This window comes from Eubalaena glacialis, chromosome 8 (assembly GCF_028564815.1).
Source record: "Eubalaena glacialis isolate mEubGla1 chromosome 8, mEubGla1.1.hap2.+ XY, whole genome shotgun sequence".
Lineage (NCBI taxonomy): Eukaryota > Metazoa > Chordata > Mammalia > Artiodactyla > Balaenidae > Eubalaena > Eubalaena glacialis.
This window is the reverse complement of record NC_083723.1, coordinates 17,492,371-17,518,673: the sequence shown is the minus strand read 5'-3', so window position 1 is coordinate 17,518,673 and position 26,303 is coordinate 17,492,371. Positions and strand designations below refer to the sequence as shown.

General features: G+C 39.2%; 1 protein-coding gene across 1 annotated transcript in view; it reads left to right on the top strand.

Annotated features, from left to right (window-relative positions):
• The first annotated feature begins 4,233 nt into the window (after positions 1-4,233).
• Positions 4,234-26,303, top strand: part of PRKAR2B (protein kinase cAMP-dependent type II regulatory subunit beta) — a 108,133-nt gene continuing 86,063 nt past the window's right edge. Inside the window, exon 1 of the mRNA XM_061197601.1 lies at positions 4,234-4,726. Coding sequence (XP_061053584.1) covers positions 4,417-4,726 — 310 coding nt within the window. The 5' untranslated portion in view covers positions 4,234-4,416. The remainder of the gene's footprint in view (positions 4,727-26,303) is intronic.

The following is a 26,303-nucleotide window of genomic DNA, read 5'->3' as shown; positions in this document are numbered from 1 at the left end:
AGACAATCCTTTGAAAAGCTGCATCTAGAGATTAAACATTTTATCTTGTCTCAGTGCAAATGTTTACAAGATTTTCAGGCTATGAGGTGACCATCTTTTAGCATGTAAGTGTGTGGTGCCTATACCACCGACAGTGTCCATGTTTGGGACTTCACTCTCTGCTGAAGAGGCGGGCTTTGTCATGTATTTATACTACCTAACCACTTTCTTTATTTTTTATTATTTATTTTTTTCTGTTTCCATTATGGCTTATTACAGGGTATTGAATATACTTCCCTGTGCTATACAGTAGGACCTTGTTGTTTATCCATTCTATATATAATAGTTTGCATCTGCTAATCCCAAACTCCCAATCTAACCCGCCCTTGGCAACCACAAGTCTGTTCTCTATGTCTGTGAGTCTGTTTCTGTTTTGTAGATAAGTTCATTTGTGTCATATTTTAGATTCCACATTAGATATCATATGGTATTTGTCTTTGTCTGACTTACTTCGCTTAGTATGATAATCTCTAGTTGCATCCGTGTAGCTGCACATGGCATTATTTCATTCTTTTTTATGGCTGAGTAATATTCCATTGTGTGTATATGTATGTATGTGTGTGTATATATATATATATATATATATGTATATATAGCACATCTTCTTTATTCATTCCTCTGTACCTGACCATTTTCTTATCCTGTACCCCACTGGCCACACTGACTCAACCAGGAGAGAACCTCTCACTCAAGCCAGCCAATTGCACTGGATCCTCTCTCTCGAGAATATGAACTAGAGACACCAAAACTGTAGTCGGTGCTGAACTGTTAAAGGTATATGAGACTAAGAGTGATAGCCACAGTGGGCCCTGCGCAAGCACAGCCCCTGTGTCCTTTCAATTGGCCTACTTTTTTTTTCCTTGAGTGGGTATATATTTCTTGCACCAAAGAGGCTTGATCAGGATATATCTATTGATGTATTACATAATCAATAGTTAATATATGAATTATTGATAAGAAGTGCTGTATGATTGACTGGCCGTAGTTATTATTATCCATTACAAAGGTTGCCCAAACTATTGGCTTGTCCATGCTGTTGTCTTGTTTTAGCTGCAGCATATCAACAAACTGATGTCTCTGTCTAATATCTGTTTAATTTCCCATGTGCAAAAACAAATTTGGTAGCACTCTTATTTCATTCCAATGCTGAACTCTTTGAGTCCTTTTGCAATTGCTTCTGATTCTCTGAGAAACTAGTGCAAATTGCTTTGTAAATCAACAACCAAAGAGTCAGTATCAATGATGTTCTTTTAAAGAAATCAAAGATAAATGGTCCTCATAAGTCACTGTCACTGTACTTCAACATTCAAAAGGAAATATTCTGAAAATGACAGCAAGGGAAATCATATAATATTACCAAAACAGTTATGGGGTAGTGAATAAAGCCAGAATATGATTTGAGAAGTGAACGTTTGTTCTGAGAACAATATTAACATAATAGGAATATGAGGATCAAGCTTTACTTTTTGAGGCCATGGTTACTGATTTAAGAACGGACGCAAATAAAAATTGTTATCAGAGAGCTGTTTGCAAAGATGTTTTAAATCCAACATGTCTTCTTTTAATATTATACTACTGTAGAATATCCCAAGATGGAAGACACCATATAGGTCATCTAATCCAATTATGCATTTCATGCTTGACTCACCTCTATACCCCTAAAGAAATGACAGCCACATGACCCTGGCATTGTAGTTGATGACAGACCCATCTACCATGCTTCATACAGTAAATCTACAAAAAGGAATAATGGCATTTTGAAACACAAAATATAGGATGCTACTTTGAAATATGGCTCTTGTTAATGTTTGGGGAAGTAGTGCTTTTTCTTCTGTCATTCCTGGGGGAAAGGGTGTTAAGCATTGTGGCAGACACTGATTATTGCTCCCAGAATTGGTTCTCCTGCATCTCCCAATGTTTGCTTGGCACAGGACTGCTCAAAATAAAGCTCAAATTCCCAAGCTTTCCTTATAGCCATGCATTTGAGTTACTATTGTTGTGGAAAGTAATAAATTACCTCAAAATATAGGGGCTGAAAACAAGCTTTTTATTATGCTCAGAGACTTGGGATGGGGCATCACACGGCTGGCTGCTTCTGTCATGCTGGCACGACTTCTATCGAAGCAGTCACAAGCCCACCCAGATTCAAGAGGAGGGGAATTAAGGCTTCAACTCTTGATGGGGGAGTGGCAAGGTCACACTGTTGAAGAGCACATGGCACAGGTGAGATTTCTGAAGCCACCTTTGGAAAATGCAATCTGTCACACCATAGGTGTGGCCGTTGACTAAGTTCTGGCCAAGAGGATATAAGAGGAATTGGTGTGTTTAACTTCCTGGAAGTGTCCTTAGACGGGGGATGTGTATGTGGTAGGAGGGGAGGTTCCCTTCTCTTTTCCACTTTCCTCTTGGCTGAAATATGGATGTATATACTGGAAGGTAGAGCAGCAATTTGGACAACAAATTTAGGATTACATAGCAACAAGCTGGAAGGAGGCTGGGTGCCTAATGATCCTGGAACCACCCTGCCAGCCCTGAGCTGCTTACATTTACATTACAGAGAAATAAACTTCTATCTTGTTTAAGCTACTATATTTTGCATTTTCTTGTTAATCTTAATAAAAACATCATCATAAATGAAGAAAGATGATGCAAACTTGTCTTAAATTACTGGGTCTATAAAGATAATAATGTTTATATGGTCTATATAATATTTATATGGTTAGAGTTTGACTAATATTGTGGGCCATGAAGTAAGGATCATGGTATTTCATAAAAGCTTAATTCTTAAAATGCTTGACCCTTACCATTAGAAGTACCTTACTATATTTAAAAACAACATATTATTATGAAGTTAAAAAATGGAAATAAAGAAAACATTCACTCATGGAGTGAATATAAGTTGTGTCATAAACAAAGGATTAATGTCAAAATGTATTTTTATTAAAGGGACTAGTTTGTTACATCTTGATTTCTAGTCTTTGACGTTTCTGAACCATGTATTTACTTTTTGTGTGTGTGTGTGGGTAGAAAGATAAACTAAGTGAGCTTGCTCTTGAGATATTTTATTTTACAATGATGGTCATGGTAAAAAATGATGTGTTTTTAAATACCATTTAATTGGCAAAAGACATTTTCTAATTCAAAACCGTAAACATTCGCAGAATAAACCTCGTTTCAAAGTCCAGTACTTCTTTAAAGCACACATCTCGAATTCTATTTCTCTTTATAGTGAAGTACATATTCCTATTTTTGGAGATATAATTCAAAACCACTGAAAGCGTAAGGGAACTTTTTAAAAATAAACAATAACAGTTTAATCAGGCAAAGGTTTTTTTGCTTGAGGGCCATCTGTCCTGACACTGACATTTTATTCAAATTGCTGCACCATCCTGTTTGAAGGGCATCGACTGACTTTAAGTGCCTCACAATAAATGGCACATTTGTCTTAACAAGTAGTAACTGCATAAAGTGGACAATGGGATAGTATCAGTGAAGCAAAACAATAAAACAGGATGGATGGAGAAAGACTGGATAAAATGTGGCGAAAGAAAAAGAAAGGTGTCACAAAGATGGGGCATTATTTCTTTGTCCAAAAGAGAACCAGTACCACTATACGACTTTAAACAAAAGACATCACCCACACTTATCAATCCAACTAGATTCTCGGAGGAAAATAAATGCCGCTACCGAGGTGGAGGCCGAAGTTTCAGAGCAAATCGAGTGGCGCCAGCTCTGCGTGGACTCCGTTGGTGAATGACGCGTGGGAATTCTGCCGAGTGGCCCGCCCGCTCCGGGGCGTGCGGACAGGTGGACGGCCAGGCGGACGGCTAGGCGCGCCTGGGCCGGGTGATGACCCGGGTAGTGCCGAGGGGGGCGGGGGGGCCCGGGGGCCCCCCCGCCCCCGCCCCGACCGCGCCCCTAGCAGTGCGCCCAGCCAGCCAGCCGGCGCCCGCCTGCGTCTTCAGCCCCTCAGCTGTCCGAGCACCCGGCGCCCGCAGGCGGAGGTTGCCATGGTTTCCGGGGGTCACGTGGGGCGCGCCGGCGCCCCCTCCCGCGCTCCGCGGCGGGGCGGGGGCGGGGGCGGGGGCGGGGCGGCCCAGGAAGGGGAGAGGAGCGGCCGCGGTGGGAGCGGGAGGAGCTGGAGATGCTTCCAGCTCTTCCGAGGCCGTGCTCGTTCAGCCGCCGCCGCCGCACGGAGCAGCCGCGCGACGGGAGCCGCGGGACGGGCCAGCCGGGCCGCCGGGGCCCAGTGCGCCTCGTTCGCAGCGGGTAGCGCAAGCAGCGTCGTCTCCGCTCGCTCGGCGGCCGCGGGGCCCGAGACCGGTCCGGGGAGGGGGCGAGGGCGGTGCCCGGGCGCCCGTTTGCAGGGGAGGCAGGATGAGCATCGAGATTCCGGCGGGACTGACGGAGCTGCTGCAGGGCTTCACGGTGGAGGTGCTGAGGCACCAGCCCGCGGACCTGCTGGAGTTCGCGCTGCAGCACTTCACGCGCCTGCAGGAGGAGAACGAGCGCAAAGGCGCCGCGCGCTTCGGCCATGAGGGCAGGACCTGGGGGGACGCGGGCGCCGCCGGCGGGGGCGGTACCCCCAGCAGGGGGGTCAACTTCGCCGAGGAGCCCATGCACAGCGGCTCGGAGAACGCCGAGGAGGAGGAGGAGGAGGAGGCCGCGGACGCAGGGGCGTTCAACGGTAAGGACCCGACCCCCGCGCGCCCCCTCCCACCCCCGCCGCTCCCCCTCGGCCCTTCGATCCCGCAGCTCGGCTCAGCCACCTTTCCCCGCCTTCCCCACCTTCCCTACCTTCCCTTCGCGCCCACCCCCTCAGCATCCATTTCTGTCTCTCCCGCTCGCCCACTTTCCTACACCGCGCTCTCGTTGTGCCCTCCCCCTCGTCCCCTCCTCTGGAGGTGGGGAGCCCAAAGGTGAGGCTTCTCTGCCCACCCGCCCCCTCTCGTCCTGGGCTCGGAGGCAGAGGCCGGCCAGTTTGGGGTGGGCATCTGAGAAACAACTTTCACTGGGGTTGGAGAAATTTCCCTTGACGGATGTCACTGTGCATAAATGAAGCTGGCCCACTTGGCATCTTCTTTCAGCCTTTATATTTATTAATGGAGTGTCCAAAGCGAAAAGGCGAGGGGTGTTCAATCGGATTGGCTTTACTGTTGTTAGAACGGCAGATTCACTAAAAGGAGCATGAAATTGGACCCACGGGGCAGAACAAAATTTATGGTGATAGCTTTGGCATTCTTGGAAACAGTCATCTATTATTTTCCAATTTAGCAATACCGTGTTGTACTATCTTGGGACACACAACAAAGGATCCCGTTTCGCCTGCAATCCGTGGGGTGTTTGGAATGAAGAAACGGGCTAATGGTTTGCTTTTTATTTAAAACAAATACTGAATGATTTGGTGCCTTAAAAAAAAAAAAAGTGTGTGAAAAACACTGTAAGAAGTTCTGAAAGCTTGTCGGTTGTCTTTAGAATGAAAAGCCAGTGAGTAATTGTAAGGACTGTGCCAGATACTGAAGCTAGAAAGAATGAATGGGAAAGAAAAAGGGATTTTCTCAAATAGTTGCTCCTGTCAGGTCCTACCTCTTCTGCTTATAACCCTCTTTCTCTGACACACGCAGACACACTTACACATTAACAGCCTTCTGTATTTACACAACATGCCTAAATCCCATCTTTGTGGCATCCCAAGCTAAAATACCCGGGTGTGCAAATGTGCAAGTGCTATTTCTTTGTGGTGTAAAGTAACCATGCATTCAGCATCGCACCAGCTTTTATTTATTTACACTTCTTGTGGTTTGTGTGTCCGCAGTGCATTTCATATAATGAAACCATTTTAAAGTGTCATTTCCTTGTATATGTTCCTAGGAAGGTGTTTCTTTTCTTTGCAAAAGTGTTGAAAAGTGTTATAAAATTAAGGTATTTTTAGCTTGTCCGAAGCAATCACAAAAAGCACTGGAAATTAGTGCTCTCTGAAGATAAAAGGGAAGATTGTTACTTTAAAAATTTTAATTTTGGACTTTGTAGTGTTTTCAGGGGTAGGATAATCATAGTCTTCATTGTTCATTTTGCACAAGAATTTAATCGAATACTTTTCTTATTAGAAATGAGAAAAGGATAAAAGAGTACATGTTTTAAATAGATGGGCAGGAGAAGCCAATGATGAATGACACAGAAAGGGTAGAGACATCTAATATATACTTCTTTTATGCTCCTGAGACACACATGTACACACGAGTACATTCACATGCACACGGACACACACAAAGAAAAAAAAAAGGACTAGTTTCCGAGATTGGAGAAAAGCAAAGGCTAAGGGACTTGGTAAAGAACATATATTCGTTCAGTACAATATATTGTTAGTATAACTAAAATATTTTGTATAATGTTTTTGAAGTACTTTGCATTTATGATTCTGTTTTCTCTTTACAACAATGTAGATTATACACAGAACAGATTCGATTTTTGTTTTGCAGTGAAATAAGCTGTTAAGTTCTGAGTGGTAGGGATCATTTTATATGGTTTTATGGTCTCCAAAGCACCTTTATTGTAAAAATTACTCAGTGTGAGTTTTACTAAATATTTGTTAACCAATTGCCCTATTTATTCCCCATTCCTACCCCCCAAAGACTGTTCTAACTGCAAGCAATTTGATCATTATCCAGCGCACACATATGCATATACGTATAACAGAAACTTTGGTGATGGTACTTCCCTTTTCTAGGTGTAGTAAAAAATATCTGTTCAGAGTATTCTCTTTTTTTTTTTTAAGGTAATTTTTATTAATTTATTAATTTATTATTTATTTTTGGCTGTGTTGGGTCTTCGTTTCTGTGCGAGGGCTTTCTCTAGTTGCGGCAAGCGGGGGCCACTCTTCATCGCGGTGCGCGGGCCTCTCACTATCGCGGCCTCTCTTGTTGTGGAGCACAGGCTCAGTAGTTGTGGCTCACGGGCCCAGTTGCTCCGCGGCACGTGGGATCTTCCCAGACCAGGGCTCGAACCCGTGTCCCCTGCATTGGCAGGCAGATTCTCAACCACTGCACCACCAGGGAAGCCCTAGAGTAGTTTCTATTCTAATCAGTTCTCTCTTAATTTTTTTGAAGTAAATTGTGAGACCCCCAGTTTAAAGAGAATTTTAGACTACCAAGGGTTGGCGAACTGTTTTGTGAAGGGCCAGAAAGTAAATATTTTAGGCTTTGTGAGCAATGTATGGTCTCCATCGCATATTCCTCTTCTTTTTTTTTTTTTAAACTGACCTTTAAACACATATCTCTTCTGGAGGTTAAGGTTGTACAAAACTGGCCACAGACCAAGGCCATAGTTTGCCAGCCCTCCGTCAGAGGGGAAGAAAAAGTCAAAATAATGACATTGCGGGGCGGGGAGGGGGGAAACAATAGGTATGAGCCTATCAGTGTAATGTCTAGGTCTAAAAAAGTGCTAGAATATAAAAAATACCAGATACTGGGTAATCCTCCTGTCATAGTAAAGAATTAGAAAAGTAAGTACTAAAGAAGAGTAAAGTACTAGAAGACAAGTCTTAATTTACTGAGACATAGCACAAGACCAAATGGATCAATCGTTCTTAAACTTTTGTATACATCTCAAGGATGTTTGATTCAGAAATGAACATTACCTGGTACTATTCTTGGAGAGCTTTTTTGAATAGGTTGGGGTGGACATCGGGTTTCTTTTTTTTTTTTTGCAGACATCCCAGCTCGTTCTGATATCTACAGTTCCCTGACCACACTTTGAGATATATTGGTCAACAGATAATGATGATTATAATATCACTTTCTCTTATTAACAGTGTAAAAATAGCTGCCATTTATTGACATTCACTGTGTGCTAGGCACTATCTGAATGTTTTAATTCATTATCCCAGCTTTATAAGAAAGGTGAGACTGTCACTTGCCCAGTGTTTCACAGCTAGTGTGCTGCAGGGATTGGAACACCTGTGGGCCTGGCTCCATCCCTGTGCTCTTAAGTTCCAGATTTTATCTCTGGAAGGGGGTGGGGCTGGCATCACTTGAGCATCCCTTGTATGTCAAGCTCTACTTGAGGTCCTTAATGTGTTTTATCTTTAAGGCTCAGAAAAATTAACTTGTCCAAGGTCACACATAGGACTAGTAAGCAGCAGAGCCTGGTTTCTTACTCACATCTCTCTGACCCACGACCATCAGAGGTTTCTCCCTTAATGGAATTTGTACGATGGGCTGACTCACAGGTCAGGTTTTCCTGGTTATTTTTCTAGTAATGGTGATAAATTTGCTTTGATTGATTCATACCCACTCTCATGAATCCCTTAGGACAATGTATTTGTCGATGATATTTGTGAGAGGTTGGGCAAAAAGGCAAGTTTTTGACCGTGAAGCTGGTGCCCATTGACTCACATAGAGGGATCAAGCATATGACCTTGAACTCATAGTATGGTGGTTGAATCAAGCAAGTGAACCAGGGTTTGGGACCATGGCCATTGATGGCCCTAGGCCAAAAGTCAGATGGGTGAAGGTGGTCTTGACTTCTCTCCTGCCTTTCCAAAGGATTCCTTCCTCTGCTGATTGCTTTCCCATTCCCCTTCTATTCTTTTCTAATTTTATCACTTCTAATGTTTACTTTCAGTTTGCTGTCAATTCTTGTTAAAAGGGCAACCGTTAGGTGTTAGAATGGCATATGGCGATCCCCTTTCTGGGAACTCTTGAAGTCCTGAAAAAAGCTATAATGGAGTCTCTGCCTCCCTCTTCCCCATCCTACAGAAAGCGAATATAACATGACATGTCTCTTCTGCAAGGGCAGTGTCCCCAGGCTTGGAATTTATTAGGGTTACAGTAAGCCAAAGAGTTGGAATCAGTACCAATTTGGAGTGGAATCTGTGGTAATTAATACAGGCATCATTGTGAGATCTTGTATTGCTCAATTAATTTCTTCAGTGAAATGGCTGAAATTATAAAATGAAGTAAATAAAATTCTCAATTGACAAGTAGTCAGTAACAAATTACATATGGACACATGAAGAGCAATCAAACTGGAAGAAAAATAAATTAATATAAAATATGGAAGACCTAATGTTCTGTATTATGGAAAGCAAAGATCTGGAGTTCAACATGGATACACAAGGCAAAAATATAGAACCATAGCTTATAAGCAAGCATGTCAAAGGTACATAGATAGAAATTTAGCATGTAAAATCTGTGACTTAATCCTCTTAACTCTGATTTACGTCAGATGTTTTTGGAGAACTTTATCTACCTTTGCATTTTTACAGTTTAAGGGGATTGTGGAGACTTTACCAGAGATCCTGAAAATTATGCAAAATATTGGAAAGTCGGAGCTTATGGTGGGAGATGAAGGGAACAAAGGTATTTATCATGAGAGGAAATGGTTGAAAGAGAGTTAAGAGTAACATTCATGTGTCTGAAAATTTTTCTTAGAGGATTCTAAGAAATCCTCTTAGAGCAAATATTCTTCATCTCTGTTATATACAGAATTAGAAGAACTAAGCTTCATTGTAGCTTGAAGAATAAAAGTCAGAAATTCATCTGTCTGAAATGGCGTATGTGGTCTTCCAAAAATGAGATGGCAAAGCAGTCAGGGTAATAGATTGACTTTCCAAGAATCTGCTGTGAAAACGTTCTTAAGCTTGTTCATACTGGGAGTGAAAAAATAGGTTGATCTGTATGTTGCATTCATGGCCTAACTGACAGCAGGAAACTGTAGAGAGTAATAATCATAGCTTTAAAGGAGTGTTGCTTTGGCCGATTTTTTAGGCTCACTTCTATGGGCCCTTATTTAAGAACTTGCTCTCTCGATGGCTATTAGAGACTGTTGTGGGACAAAGCAGCCAATCCTTAGCTCTTGCCTCCTACTTCATGTAGCTGTCAACATATGACTAAAGAAAGACATTTATTCTAGCGGTGGTACTTACGCAATGGACTGAAAGTTAAAATATCTTTTTAATATATTATGAAACTCTTAAATCCATTTAATCGGTTTGAAAAATGTTCATGGAAGTCAGTTTTGGGGGGTTAACTTTAAATTCAGACAACATCTATTTTCTTTTATGTATGAGGCGCTGTGTGAGGCATGTTGACATGTTATCATAGTAACAGTGCCTGCCTCGTGAAGTTGTTAGCGAGGATAAATGGAGTAATATTGGCCAGGTCCTTAGGATAGTGCACCCAGCGAGCGTTGATTACCTGTTAAACAAATGATCTCATTTATAAGAAGTAGTCCAGAAATGTGTTCTTTCTGAGTAGCAATTTCATTGTGCTTGGTGGAGATGAATCTAACGTTTGCACTTTATAGAAAGATGAAGTAGGAAATGAGCTTACTGGGCAGTTCCTCTTAGGATTTAATGTGAAGTTATGTTGCATAGTAATAAAACCAACATCCTTTCAGCTGATAATTTGTAGCTCAGCACGCCAGTATTTTGTAATTAATGAGACTTCGTGGTCTTTGGCTATTACAAATTTATATAGTAGTTTTAAATCCTCCTGAAGTGGATTACATCCTTCATGCCAATGGCTAAAATGTTGAAGCCATTATTTTATTTATGAGCTTAAAACAGTAACGTTAGAGAAGATTTTAAAAATATTTTGAGTTATGGATGGTAATTGTGATTTTTCAAAGAAGAACGGTTAAGAACATTATTCATTTAAATAGTAGTATTAAATAGATTGCTTTAGGGATTGAAATTGGGAAATCAAAGGATTTTGAAAGAGTGTCCTTTCTCAAACTCTTATCCATCTATTACTTTAAACTTTGGGAAGAGGGAGGGAGGGGAGGGATGGAGGGATGGGAAGAGAGAGAGAAGGCGGAAGAGAGGAGTAAAATTAGTTGGAACTTGTGAAGGGTTCTTTGAGTAACTTACACCTTTTCTGAAGGGATGGCAGAGAATGAAGATACCTAAACAAAAATTGAAGCACTGGATACTTTCATATCTTAAAAACCAAACTCTTTAGCTGTTATTTAATGTAAGAGCGTTATAAGCTTTCCATTTGAAGACATGTAAGTAAGCTTTCCATTTGAGGTCGCACATAAAGTGATGTACTGTGTCTGGGTGGGACAGAGTAAATATTTAATGGTTATTTATTGTTGCAAATCTCACTCCATGGATTCCAGTAAATTTCCAGCTGTCAAGGTTTTGTTCATAGCTGTGTCAAAAAACAAATGTGTTTCTTTTTCAGCTGTACGAACAAGAGACCTTTGAAATTGTCAAGGAGGAGTTTATTTGTGATCCATTAAGAAAGCCATTTAATGAGAGTAGTAGCAATAGAGAAGGCCTGCGGTGGAGGTTGGGGTTGATGGGGGTGAGGGGTTCAGCGAAGGTGACTGAATGACTGACCTTGGGGTCTGCCTTAGCAGTGTCAAGAGTCACAGAGTAAAGGGGCCGAGACCTGGGTTAGCCCATGAGGAGGAGGAATGTGTATAAGTTGGGAGGTAGGATGCTGTGCTCATTCACTCACTGCAGACATATTTATACAGAGCCAACTCCTTCCTTTTTTTTTTTTTAAGAAAAAAGAAATAATTATTCTTAAGTTTACTATCTCTAGACTTCTTAAGAAACAATCCTTTTGTCAGAGACTGTCTCATAGATAGAATATGTTGTCTATTTCATTTAACAGATGGAGCAGCTGAAAGCCGGAGACGTTCCTTGCCCAGATTTAGTCTGTTTTGGTCTTTTTGTTCATAGAATTATCACAATTCGTGTGCTGTTTATATTAACTTATGTACTATGAATCCTTTCTGTCTTCCATCAGGGTGATAGATAAGGTCTAAAAGTCTAGGCTAAAGAGAAGTACTTTTGTTCTTTTGCCTTCAGAATTACCAATTTTTTTTTTCTCTTTGATTTTTTTCATTGCGGTGAAATCTAGTATTAGGTTTTATTTTTGTATCAATTGCTTAAGAAGAGACAATGGAAAAGAAAAAAGAGTGCAGTGACTTTTCTGAGGTGGATGAGTTATTGTCATCGTGTTCTTGGTCCTGTTCTTACTGTCCTTCCGCCTTATCCTTGCCGTTTAGTTGTGGTTGGGTTGGTCCCAAAACCCCATATAAAAACCTCACTGTGATACTGATCATTATCTTTATTTTATGGGAGTGAGTTTTTGTGTTAAGGAAATTCAAAATGACTCAGACTGTTCCATTATGTAATTATTTTGTGGAAAGAATTTGAGCTAAAATTTTCAGGTCATGGCTTAAATGAAAACAAAACAATCTAAAAAAAATCAGAAATATAAACACAGTTGGTGTAACATTTATAAATGTTTCAGCAATAGGCTCTGCCATGTGTAGCTTAATATGTTTGGAAACTGAAAAAAAACCCATCATTCCAGTTGCTACTGTTTAAAAAATGTTTCTGTGTTTTAGAAAAAGACAAAAGGTCAAAATATAAACACATGTTCTACATAAAAGTGAAGCCAAGAAGATACACTGTATGCAGTGATTCCGGTATCTGTTTGGCTGGGGACTGACACTGTTTAATTTACATTAGCTGTTCCAAGACAAAATAGTTAATGCGAGTGATATTGAGGGGAATTTTTTTTGGATAAAAGAGAAGGAAAAAGCTTCCATTGGTTTAAATACATTTTGGTTAGACTCAAAAAGCATCTTTCCAAAAGGTTCTGAATTAAAACATGACTCAGCTGTTTCATTTCAGTTGCTATAGAAAGCTAATGTTTGTTAAATGATATTCTTTTTATTTAATCATTGTTAACTTTTTTGGCTGCTTAAGTGCCAGACGCTGAATAAGGCTATTTATACATATCATTCAGCCCCCCCCCCCCAAAGTAAGTGGTAGAGTCAGGATTTGAACCTGACAGTCTTGAGTTCAGAGCCCATCTCCTTAACCATGGTACACAGACTTCATTTTTAGTAACTCTTACAGCAGTAACATGGTTGAAAAGAACCACATATCAAAAAATAAGCTTCCAACTTTTCCCTCTAAAAATTTACAGCCTAGCCCAGCATTGATCTTTCCCTTTTACAATTTGTTTTTTCCGTCTATTCTACCCAAATTAGCACTTGGTATACTGTTTTGTTTTTTTTTTTAAAGAGAACCTTTATTTTATTTTATTTTGGCCACGCCATGCAGCTTGCGGGATCTTAGTTCCCTGAGCAGGGATCAAACCCAGGCCCTCGGCAGTGGAAGTGTGGAGTCCTAACCACTGGACCGCAAGGGAAGTCCCAGCACTTCGTATACTTTAGAAGCTCAATAAAATGTTTATTTTAAAAATGAACACCTCATATACTGAGCTGTTTAATTCTCAAAACCTTTTTGATTATGTACAGTCATTAGCAAAATATATTTGAGTATACACATCCCATGTATGTTTTTATAAATTTTGTGCGTGTACCAGTATATTAACTTACTATGTATATGAGAAAGCATCCCACAGTATAAATTTTGAAAGGGAAAAGTAACAAGTAATTGTAAACAAGTTCTAATTTTTACTACACCCTAAATGATTGCCTTGTACTCTGCCTTGGGGGTGCATGACCCTATTTTGGAGACCACAATCCTAACAATAGAACTTAACCCATATTCTACTAATATGTAAGCTAGCTGTAGTAAACTTTGGCTTCCTCTTTTAAGTTCCTGGATTATAAAGGACCTGCAGGTACGCAGGGTCCTAGTGTGTGTGTGTGTCTTTTTTAATAGACATTCATTAGGTAAGTTAATTGTTTGACTCAGCCGAACTTTGGCAGAATAAAGAGGAAAATTCTATCTTATAAAAAGGAAATAAAATCATATTATCTGACAGGTAAGATCTAGGCTTTTTCTTTTAAATCTGTATTCCTGTCTGTACCTTGAACTTCAGCCTCGATTATAGAGTACTAATATCCTTGGTGCACATATTGGGGATGTGACAAACAGAATCATACCATGTTACAGGTGTTCAGTTAAGTTTAGTCATGGAAGTGCCAATCAGAATTAGAAGAAAATCTAAAGTTTAAAACAGTTTAAAAGATTAAGACCAGGCAACATCCTAAGGAAAAAAATAAAATAGTTTAAAAGAAATGCAGTTACATAGGGTATCTGAGGAAGGCCATCTCTGGAGATGACAGTTGGTTAGGAGGGAGCCTCTTCACTATCTTCCTTTTTGTAACTTTTGAAAAAAAGCTTGTCATATACTTGTATTACCTATTAAATACATTTTAAGTGAAAAAAGACATGAAAGAAAGGCGATTCTTTTATAAACGTCCGGTGGGTAGTAGATAAAACACTATAGAGGCACACAGTATGGTTCGAAATTGATGTAGCCAAATATTCTTGCCTAAGTTATTCTCTTGGTCCTGGGTACCCAGTCCTCTTTCCTTAACTTTCTGCCAAATCCCAGTTTTTCTCCAAAGGTTAGCTTACAGTTCACCCTACCAGAAAATCCTTATGAGATTCTCAGGTTGACATGAATGGTGTCAAAATGGCAGGATGAACGTGCCCTACTTCAGAGTAAGCTTGGCGGATGTCACATGTGCCTGGCACAGGCAGGCACGGAAACACAGGAATAAGCTCCCTCCCTCCAAGACCTTCCTGCACGCATCTCACTTGGCCCACAGAAGGTGCTCAAATACACTTTAAATTAACCTCAAGTTGAATACTGAATGTCTCATAATAGTAAATACCTGTAAGTGTGTATTTCTAAAGTGATTGAAACCTTCTTGGGCGCATAAATATTAAAAATAGCCTCCTGATAATCCTTTATATTGATGCATTTTAAAATGTTTTCATGAAATATAAAAACCTTAGCCTGTGTTCAGTTTCATAGGTTTAGACTTCATTATATTTAAAAAAAAAAGGTGGCATATTATATTTTGGCCTGATATTTGATCACTCTGCCACATGCAAAGAACACAAGTGCACAGGCTCGCCTTGCGGGTGAGGATTGCACATTCTCATCGAGGAGACGTTCTGACCCCCCTAAACTTCCCGTGTCACTGCTTCTGCTTCTGTGAGCCCTGTGTTAAATCCCAAATGCATCTGTTGCCCTGAACCTACTTTGTTCTGTTTTCTCTCTCCATCTTGCCTCATTCCTGCCACCTTGAAAGCAGACTGTCTTCCTCCCTTTATTGCATGAATCCTGCTCACCCCCCGAGGTGAGCCCTTTGGAGCCCTCCAGTTTTAACTGTAGCTCCAGCGCAGACCTTTCGCCTGCAGATTTAGGTTGACATATCTCCCTGCTTACCAGCCACCTCTGCTTGCATCTTCTTTAGGCACCTCCAGATAATTTTGTCCTAAACTGAATGTGTTATCATCTACCTCTATTATTATTCTTTCCTACTCATATTACTTTTTTCCCGCCACTAATTTGATAAACACAGTCAATAGAGCCCCTTTCCTCTGCCTCCTTCTTAAACCTGGTAGTTTATGGAAAACAAACAAAACAGATTGCTTTTATTGCTAAAAATTTTTAAGTAGTGCTGAAAAATCAGAAACACTGGAAAGTTTTTACGAATATGACTTCACTTTGGCATAGGCTCTAGGTTTGAATCCTGACTCTACCATTTATAACTTTTGGAACCTTAAACAAGTTACTTTACCATCTGTGCCTCAGTTTCCCCATCTATGAAATGGGAATGATGGTAGTACTTACCTCAGAGGGTTCTGGTAAGAATAAATGAGTTGACAGTGTGTGGCATATACTAAGCCTTATATATGGGTTTGTTAAAAAAACAGAGGAAGGAAGGAAGAGAGGAAGGGCAAGTTTTAGAAGTTAGAACCTGACGGTTTTTAAAAATGAAGTTTGATTTGAAATGTAAGAAACTAAAGATTGCTTTCAAGGCAGTGTAGTAATAGTCCTTAAAGAAAATGTTATTAATGAAAAATATAAAAGTAAAGTCTTCAGATCTTTCAGCTAAGTGTTTCAAATTTTTTTAAAAAAAACGTGCTCTTTTAAGTCTCAAGTCCTCCTTTAATTCCTTTGAAATGCAAGGAAAATAGTCTGACTTAAAAAAAATAAGGTTAAAAAAAAGCAACGGGATAAAGCTTTGCTTTGTTTTCACACCATCTTCTCCCTTGAGAATCAGTGTTTAACTGGTAGAATAAATAAATTTGTGTGTGCAAAATCTCCAAGTTTATGGTTTTATTCAAGTTTTAATAAGTTATTTTAAAACAAACTTGGGAAAGAGTAAGTAGGGATATTGAAAATAGTTACTTAATTTAAATGAGGCAGATGCTTATAGTAAAAAACATGAATATGTACCTGAAATATAAATTAATTGGAAAAAATTGGTTGTATTAACTTGACAGCTTGTTGCCATTTCCTCATGTCATAATATTTATGAAAGTAAGCTCATGGTGGGAGAAACTTTTATACCTAAGTTTTACATTAGAATGTGGTTTTATTCTGAAAACCCATCATTCTGTACTTGCTCCACTACAAATTGCTATCTTAATAGATTTCAAAAAAAAAAAAAGACAGTTCTTTTGGATATCTTTGCTTTTACACAGAGTTATTCACAGGTCTTTGATTTTTTTTTTTTAAGGTGTCATTGATTTTTTAACGTTAGTTTTGTTTTTTTTTTAATTTTATTTTTGGCTGCATTGGGTCTTTGTTGCTGTGCATGGGCTTTCTCTAGTTGCAGCACACTGGCTTCTCATTGTGGTGGCTTCTTGTTGTGGAGCATGGGCTCTAGGTGCGTGGGCTTCAGTAGTTGTGGCGCGTGGGCTCAGTAGTTGTGGCTCATGGGCTGTAGAGCGCAGGCTCAGTAGTTGTGACGCATGGGCGTAGTTGCTCTGTGGCATGTGGGATCTTCCCGGACCAGGGCTCAACCACGTGTCCCCTGCATTGGCAGGCAGATTCTTAACCACTGTGCCACCAGGGAAGTCCTTGATATCTTATTTGACTGTCATTAACAACAGTTTACCAACTAAACAATATTATGATCTTTGATTCCTCATAATACCTTAAAATAATTTCCTTATAATTTCTTAAAAAGAATTCAAAAGGTATTTTAGTGTTCAGATTTTAAGAAAAATGCATTTGCAGAAAGGATATTTTGTGAAATGTATTTTAGGAGCACATTTAGCATTAAAAGGGTACAAAGCTTCAGTTATGCAAGATGAATGAGTTCTGGGATCTAATGTATATAGCATGGTGACAGTTACCAATACTGTATTGTATACTTGAAATTTGCTGAGAGGATAGATCTTAAGTTAAATCTTAACACACACACACACTACACACACACACACACACACACACACACAGAGTGGTGACTGTAGAGGTGATGGTTAAATTATTTAGCTTGATTGGGATGATCTTTTCACAGTGTATACATATATCAAAACATCAAGTTGCACACCTTAAATATATGCAATTTTTATATGTCAAAGGTAATAAAGTAAAAAAAAAAAAAAAAGCAGTGTGAATTAATCTGGTTGGGCTGATAATATTGAGTATACTGAGAGATTTTTATCTCCAAAACCAAGCAGAGCAGAAATTTTCTCTCTTTCCCTCTCTCCCTCTTCTTCCCTCTCCCTCCCTCCATCCCTCCGTCCCTTTTCTCTTTTTTAAAAATTATGAAATATTTCCAATATACAGAAATGAACAGACACTAAATAAGGAACACTCACATGAGCCATCCCCTGTCTCTAACGGATTTTAACACTTCAGTTTTTTTACTTTGAAGAAAATATCACATGTACAGTAGGAGTCTCCTTGTGTACCCCTCTCTTATCCCGTTCTCTTAACTTCCTTCTCCATAGATAACCACCACTATGATGAATTTGGTGTTTATACTTCCTATATTTTGTACTCTTACTACAAAGGCATTTATTCATAGATTAGAAATAATGATATTTTGCATGTATTCAAAGTTCATATAAATTGTGCCACTTACGAAAGTTTCATTTATGTAAATTATCATCCTTCCGCTTGTTTTTGAGAACAGTGTTAGAGGTAATGTTTCATTGATTCATGTAGCTCTTGTTCATTTTTTTAAAACTCCTATTAGTATACCCTTATATAAGTAGACACTTCATCCATTCTTTGACAAGTACTTTGCTTGTTTCTAACTATTTGTTATTACAGTGCTGCAGTGAGCATAATATGTGTGTGTGCATGTATGTGTATTATGCAAATGTACTAGAGTTTTTTAAAGTGTGAGGACCCCTGGAGAACCATTCATCTCCCACTCCTTGACTTTTTCAGGGAGTCTATGGAGTGAAAACTATAATAATAGTAATAAGTTATTTTCCCTTTTCCCTCGCCCTCCCATTCTCTCAGAAGTATATAGTAGAGTTTTTCAGAGGCTGCATAATGTATGATATTGCAACAGATTGAATGCAGAAGCAGATATGAGAACCCAACTGTCTTCTATTATACTAGATTTGCAGAAAGGTAAAACAGAGTCATTCTTCTTATTAATTTTTTTTGTTTTGGAAAATATAGTTATTTTCCATAAAAATGTTATTTATCGTAACACATAATCATCTTGTTAATTTTAAGTGAAATAATATTTTTAAAATAATTTTAATTTCTTATACACTATGTATTGATGACTATAACCCATATAAGCAAATAATTTTTAAGAGTGTAAAGAGGTTTTGAGACCACAAAGTTTGAGGACTGCAGTTCTAGGGTATACACCTAAGCGTAGAAAGGCTGGTCGTAGGGAATGCCCAGCTGTCACTGCACGTCATATTGCCATATTTGCAAAGCTGTTATACTAGTTTATACTCTCAGCAGTAGTATAAGAGTTTTTGGTTCTCCACATTCAAGCGACCATTTGATATTGTCAGATTTTAACCAGCTTTGCCAATAAGACGGATGTTAAATTGGAATCTCATTGTAAATTGAATATGCTTTTCCCTGATTACTAGTGATCTTGATCATCTTTTTTATCTTCATTGATCATATCTCTAGTTCATCTTCTGTGAAAAAAGTTTTTTTTCTTGTCATTTTTCCTGTCTGATTGTGTTGTTCTTACTGATTTGTATGAGTGTCTCCTCTCCTCTCCTCTCCTCTCCTCTCCTCTCCTCTCCTCTCCTTTCCTTTTCCCTCCCTCCCTCCCTGCCTCCCTCCTTCCCTTCCTTCCTTCCTTCCTTCCACTTTCTGGTTACTAATCCTTTGTTGGTAACATGCATTGAAAAAAATCTTCTCCCAGTTTTGGGCTTGTCTTTTCATTTTGTTTATGTAGGCTGAACAGAATTTCCTTTGTTTTCTCTTCCAGTGTTATTGAGATGTAATCGACATACAGCACTGTACAAGTTTAAGGTGTACAGCATAATGATCTGACTTAAGTACACCATGAAATGATGACCGTAAGAGGTTCAGTGAACATCCATCATCTCATATAGATGTAAAAGAAAAGGAAAAATGTGTTTTTTCCTTGTGATGAGAACTCTTAGGATTTACTCTCTTAACAACTTCCATATGTAGCACACAGCAGTGTTGATTATATTAATCACATTGTACATTACATCCCTAGTACTTATTTATCCTATAACTGGAAATTTATACCATTTGACCATCTTCATCCATTTGCTCACCCCCTCAACCCTTGCCTCTGGTAACCACAAATCTGATCTCTTTTTCTATGAGTTTATTTCTTTGTTTGTTGAAGTATAATGGACCTACAACACTTTGTTAGTTCCTGGTGCACAACATAGTGATTCAGTATTTGTATACATTGCAGAATGATTACCATGATAAGTCTAGTTACCATCCGTTGCCATACAAAGATACTACATTTTTATTGACTATATTCCCCATGCTGTACATTTCATCCCCATGGTTTGTAACTGGAAGCTTGTACCCCTTAATTTCCCTCACCCATTTCACTCTTTTCATTCATGTTCATACCATTTCACTCAAGAACAGAATTTCCTGATTTTATTGTAGCCTAACATTAATCCCTTCCTTTATACTTATACTTTTTTGTGCCTTAAGGAATCTATCTCTACCTTGAATTAAAAAGATAAGCTCTTCATTTTCTTGTAAAAATGAAAAAGTCTTGAGTTTCACACTTAAGGTTTTAATCCATCTATAATTTATTTTTGTGCCTGGTATGAGATGAGAATCTCATTTCATTTTTTAAAAATATGCATCACTTATTGACTTTTTTCCCCCCACTGATTTTTAAACATCAATTTTCCATTTTTATGTGAAGGTACTTACAGTCTGTTCTGTTCTGTTGGTTTGTCCATTCTTTCATTACTCTCTCTTTCTCCTAATATGACTTTATATGGTCCTGATATGTGGTAAGTAAGTACATCCACCTTATTTTTCTTCAGAATTATTTAACTATTCATGGGCTTTTATTATTCCACAGAACTTTTACTATAAGCTTCCTCAATGATGTGAAAAACTTTATTAGGTGTTTGTTGGAATTTATAAACAAATTTGGAGACATAAATATTCCATGAACATTGCATATCTCTATTTATCCGGTCTTCCTTTTATTTCTTCAGTGTTTTATCATTTTCTCCATAAAGGATTTTCTTGTCTTTTCTTAGTTTTATTTCTAAGTAACATATTATTTTTGTTGGTATTATAACTGGGATATTTTTCTATTGCATATTCTAATTAGTTGTTACTGAGAATATATAAAAAGAACTGTTAAAACTCAATAACAAAAAGCCGCTAATCAAACTGAGCAAAAGACCTAAACAGTTTAATAAAGAAGACATAAAAGAAGATGGCCATGTGGGAAGATGTGGAGTTAGTGTCTCCCCACAACTAGGGTGCCTGCCGGCCCATGGTGGGGGACTCTGACACCCAAGGAGACGGGAAGAACCCCAAAGTGAACCGGTAGGATGTAGGGGGACTGAGGGGAAAGGAGAAGTGGAGGCCAGACAGGATCGGTGCCCCTGAGGCTGGGGAGATGAGGAGAGGCAGGCGGGAGCGACTCTCCAGGAAGAGCGGGAGAGGAGCGGAGGGCAATCGCCTGGCCCTCTCGGGCCGGGGAGCCTGCTGAGCTCTCAGGCCGGTATCCCCCCTCCAAAGCCCCATCCAGGCCACATGGGTCCTGGGGGCATAGGAGGGAGGCCGGGGAGACCAGGAGAGGCAGGTGGGAGGGGCCCTCCAGGAGGAGTGGGTGAGGAGCAGATGGCAATTGCCCTGCCCACTCAGGCCCAGGGAGCCTGCTGAGCTCCCAGGCAGATCCCCTGCCCTCCAAGTCCCCTCCAGGCTGCGTGGGTCCTTGGGGGCAGAGGAGGGAGGCAAGGGAGATCAGGAGAGGCAGGTGGGAGGGGCCCTCCCAGACCGGAGGAGCAGGAGAGGAGAGGAGGGCATTTGCCCTGCCCACTTGAGCCCAGGAAGCCTGCTGGACTCCCAGGTGAGGTCCACTGCCCTCTGAGACCAGGGGTGGGGGGCACGCCTGGGCCCCTTCTGTTCCTTGAGCCTAAGCCCCACCCACCACAGCCCCCAGAGCCTTTTCCAGCCCTGTGGGTCCTGAGCATTGGCCCCGCCCACCACCCAAACCTCACCCTTGCTTAGGCCCCACCCTCCACAGCCAAGGCCTTCCCCCCCCCCACCTTTTTAAAATTTTTCCTCCCCCTCTTTTTTACTATTGTGGTACTGATGTACCTTCCGGTTGTTAATTTATCTATATTTTTATTTTTATATTCTTCCTAACATATCTGTTAGTTTCCTAGTCTAATTTTATTTTTTACTTTGTTATTGTTGTGTTTTTTTGTTTGTTGTTTCTTGTTTGTTTTTTTTTGCTGCCCCAGGTGGCTTGCAGGATCTTGGTTCACGAGCCCAGGGTCAGGCCGAAGCTCTTGCGGTGGGAGCTCCGAGTCTGAACCACTGGACTAACAGAGAACCTCAGACCCCAGGGAATATTCCTCGGAGTGAGGTCTCATGGAGTTCCTTATCTCAGCACCAAGACCCAGCTCTACCCAATAGCCTACAAACCCTAGTGTTAGAAGCCTCAGGCCAAACAACCAGTAAGACCGGAACACAATCCCACTAATAAAAAAAAAAAAAGAGACAGCAAAAAAATATATCACAGATGAAGGAACAAGGTAAAAACCTATAAGATCAAATAAATGAAGAGGAAATAGGCAATCTACCTGAAAAAGAATTCAGAGTAATGATAGTAAAGATGATCCATAATCTCGGAAATAGAATGGAGACATGGATTGAGAAAATACAAAAAATGTTTAACAAAGATCTAGAAGAACTAAAGAACAAACAGAGATGAACAACACTAGGAAATATCAATAACAGAATAACTGAGGCAGAAGAACGATTAAGTGAGCTGGAAGACAAAATGGTAGAAATAACTGCCAAGGAGCAGAAAAAAGAATGAAAAGAATTGAAGACAATCTCAGAGACCTCTGGGACAACACTAAACACACCAACATTCGAATTATAGGGGTCCCAGAAGAAAAAGAGAAAAAGAAAGGGTCTGAGAAAATATTTGAAGAGATTATAGTTGAAAACTTCCCTAACATGGGAAAGGAAATAGTCAACCAAGTCCAGGAAGCACAGAGACTCCCATACAGGATAAACCCTAGGAAACACACAGCAAGACACATATTAATCAAACTAACAAAAATTAAATTCAAACAAAAAATATGAAAAGCAGCAAGGGAGAAACAAAAAATAACATACAAAGGAATCCCCATAAGGTTATCAGCTGATTTTTCAGTGGAAACTCTGCAGGCCAGAAGAGAGTGACAGGATATACTTAAAGTGATGAAAGAGAAAAACCTACAACCACGATTACTCTACCCAGCAAGGATCTCATTCAGATTCGACAGAGAAGTCAAAAGCTTTTTAGACAAGCAAAAGCTAAGAGAATTCAAATTCAGCACCACCAAACCAGCTCTACAACAAATGCTAAAGAAACTTATCTAAGCAGGAAACACAAAAGAAGAAAAAGACCCACAAAAACACCCCAAAAAATTAAGAAAATGGTAATAGGAACATACATATCAATAATAACCTTGAATGTAAATGGATTAAATGTCCCAACCAAAAGACACAGACTGGCTGAATGGATACAAAAACAAGACCCATATATATGCTGTCTACAAGAGACCCACTTCAGACCTAGGGACACATACAGACTGATAGTGAAGGGATGGAAAAAAATATTCCATGCAAACGGAAATCAAAAGAAAGCTGGAGTAGCAATACTCGTATCAGGTAAAATAGACTTTAAAATAAAGAATGTTACAAGAGATAAGGAGGGACACTACATAGTGATCAAAGGATCAATCCAAGAAGAAGGTATAACAATTATAAATGTTTATGCACCCAACATAGGAGCACCTGAATACATAAGGCAAATGCTAACAACCATGAAAGGAGAAATGGACAGTAACACAATAATAGTAGGGGACTTTAACACCCCACTTACACCAATGGACAGATCATCCAAACAGAAAATAAATAAAGAAACACAAGCTTTATTTTCAGAACTCTAATGAAAAACTGATGAACTCATAAAAGTGCTAACAAAAGATCAAGATGAAAAAAAAATTACATGGGACTGAGTGAACTGATGAGGATGATTATAATTTTTGTGACTTTCTGTTTGAATTAAAAAAAAAAAAATCCCACAAGGACTCAGAGGCAAAGAATATACAAATCAATTTTCACTGCAAAGTAAAGGAGCTGTTACAGTGGAGGATTACTGGACTGAATGTCAATATTATGACATAGTATGAGTGTGTTTCGTGTTTGGTAATTGTTGCTTTTGTTGTGGTCATCCATTTACAATGCTTGGTGTCAGTCTATTTATCTCTTGTAAAAATAAAATACAGTGTGTGTGTGTGGAAAAAAAAAAGAAACGCAAGCTTTAAATGACACAATAGACCAGATAGATCTAATTGATATTTATAGAACATTCCAACCAAAAGTGCCAGAATACACTTTCTTCTCAAGTGCACATGGAACGTTCTCCAGGATAGATCACATCTTGGGTCACTGATAATCAAGCCTTGGAAAATTTAAGAAAATTGAAATCGTATCAAGCATCTTTTCTGACCACAGCGCTATGAGATTGGAAATCAATTACAGGAAAAAAACTGTAAAAAACACAAATACATGGAGGCTGAACAGTGCACTACTAAATAACCAAGAGATCACTGAAGAAATCGAAGAAGAAATTAAAAAATACATAGAAACAAATGACAATGAAAACACGATGACCCAAAACCTATGGGATGCAGCAAAAGCAGTTCTAAGAGGGAAGTTTATAGCAATTCAGTCTCCCTTCAAGAAACAAAAATCTCAAATAAACAATCTAACCCTACACTTAAAACAACTAGAGAAAGGAGAAATGGACAAATTCTTGGAAAGGTACAACTTTCCAAGACTGAACCAGGAAGAATCAGAAAATATAAACAGACCTATCACAAGTAATGAAATTGAAACTGTAATTAAAAATCTTCCAACAAACGAAAGTCCAGGACCAGATGGCTTCACGGGCAAATTCTATCAAACATTTAGAGAAGAGCTAACTATCCTTCTCAAACTCTCCCAAAAAATTGCAGAGGGAGAAACACTCCCAAATTCATTCTACAAAGCCACTATCACCCTGATACCAAAACCAGAAAAAGATATCACAAAAAAAGAAAATTATAGACCAATATCACTGATGAACATAGATGCAAAAATCCTGAACAAAATACTAGCAAAAAGAATGCAACAGCACATTAAAAGTATCATACACCATGATCAAGTGGGATTTATCCCAGGGATGCAAGGATTCTTCAATATATGCAAATCAATCAATGTGATACACCACATTAACAAATTAAACTATATGATCATCTCAATAGATGCAGAAAAAGCTTTTGACAAAATTCAACATCCATTTATGATAAAAACTCTCCAGAAAATGGGCATAGAGGGAACCTACCTCAACATTATAAAGGCCGTATATGACAAACCCACAGCAAGCATCATACTCAATGGTGAAAAACTGAAAGCATTTCCACTAAGATCAGGAACAAGACAAGGATGTCCACTCTCGCCACTCTTATTCAGCATAGTTTTGGAAGTCCTATCCACAGCAATCAGAGAAGAAAAAGAAATAAAAGGAATACAGATTGGAGAAGAATAAGTAAAACTGTCACTGTTTGCCGATGACATGATACTATATGTAGAAAATTCTAAACATGACACCAGAAAGCTACTGGAACTAATCAATGAATTTGGTAAGGTTGCGGGATACAAAATTAGTGCACAGAAATCTCTGGCATTCCTATACACCAACAGCGAAAAATCAGAAAGAGAAATTAAGGAAACACTCCCATTTACCATTGCAACAAAAAGAATAACATACCTAGGAATAAACCTGCCTAAGGAGGCAAAAGACTTGTACTCAGAACAGTATAAAACACTGATGAAAGAAATCAAAGATGACATAAACAGTTGGAGAAATATACCATGTTCTTGGATTGGAAGAATCAATATTGTGAAAATGACTATGCTACCCAATGCAATCTGCAGATTCAGTACAATCCCTATCAAACTACCAATGGCATTCTTCACAGAATTAGAACAAAAAATTTTCCAATTCGTATGGAAACAAAGAAGACCCCAAATAGCCGAAGCAATCTTGAGAAAGGAAAACGGAGCTGGAGGAATCAGGCTCCCTGACTTCAGACTATACTACAAAGCTACAGTAATCAAGACAGTATGGTACTGGCACAAAAACAGAAATATAGATCAATGGAACAAGTTAGAAAGCCCAGAGATAAACCCACGCACCTATGGTCAACTAATCTATGACAAAGGAGGCAAGGATATACAATGGAGAAAAGACAGTCTCTTCAGTAAGTGGTGCTGGGAAAACTGGACAGCTACATGTAAAAGAATGAAATTAGAACACTCCCTAACACCATACACAAAAATAAACTCAAAATGTATTAATGACCTAAATGTAAGACTGGACACTATAAAACTCTTAGAGGAAAACATAGGAAGAACACTGTTTGACATAAATCACAGCAAGATCTTTTTTGATCCACCTCCTATAGTACTGGCAATAAAAACAAAAATAAACAAATGGGACCTAATGAAACTTAAAAGCTTTTGCACAGCAAAGGAAACTATAAACAAGATGAAAAGACAACCCTCAGAATGGGAGAAAGTATTTGCAAATAAAACAATAGGCAAAGGATTAATCTCCAAAATATACAAACAGCTCATGGAGCTCAATATCAAAAAAGCAAACACTCCAGTTAAAAAATGGGCAGAAGACCTACATAGGCATTTCACTAAGGAAGACATACAGATGGCCAAGAGACACATGAAAAGATGCTCAACATCACTAATTATTAGAGAAATGCAAATCAAAACTACAAT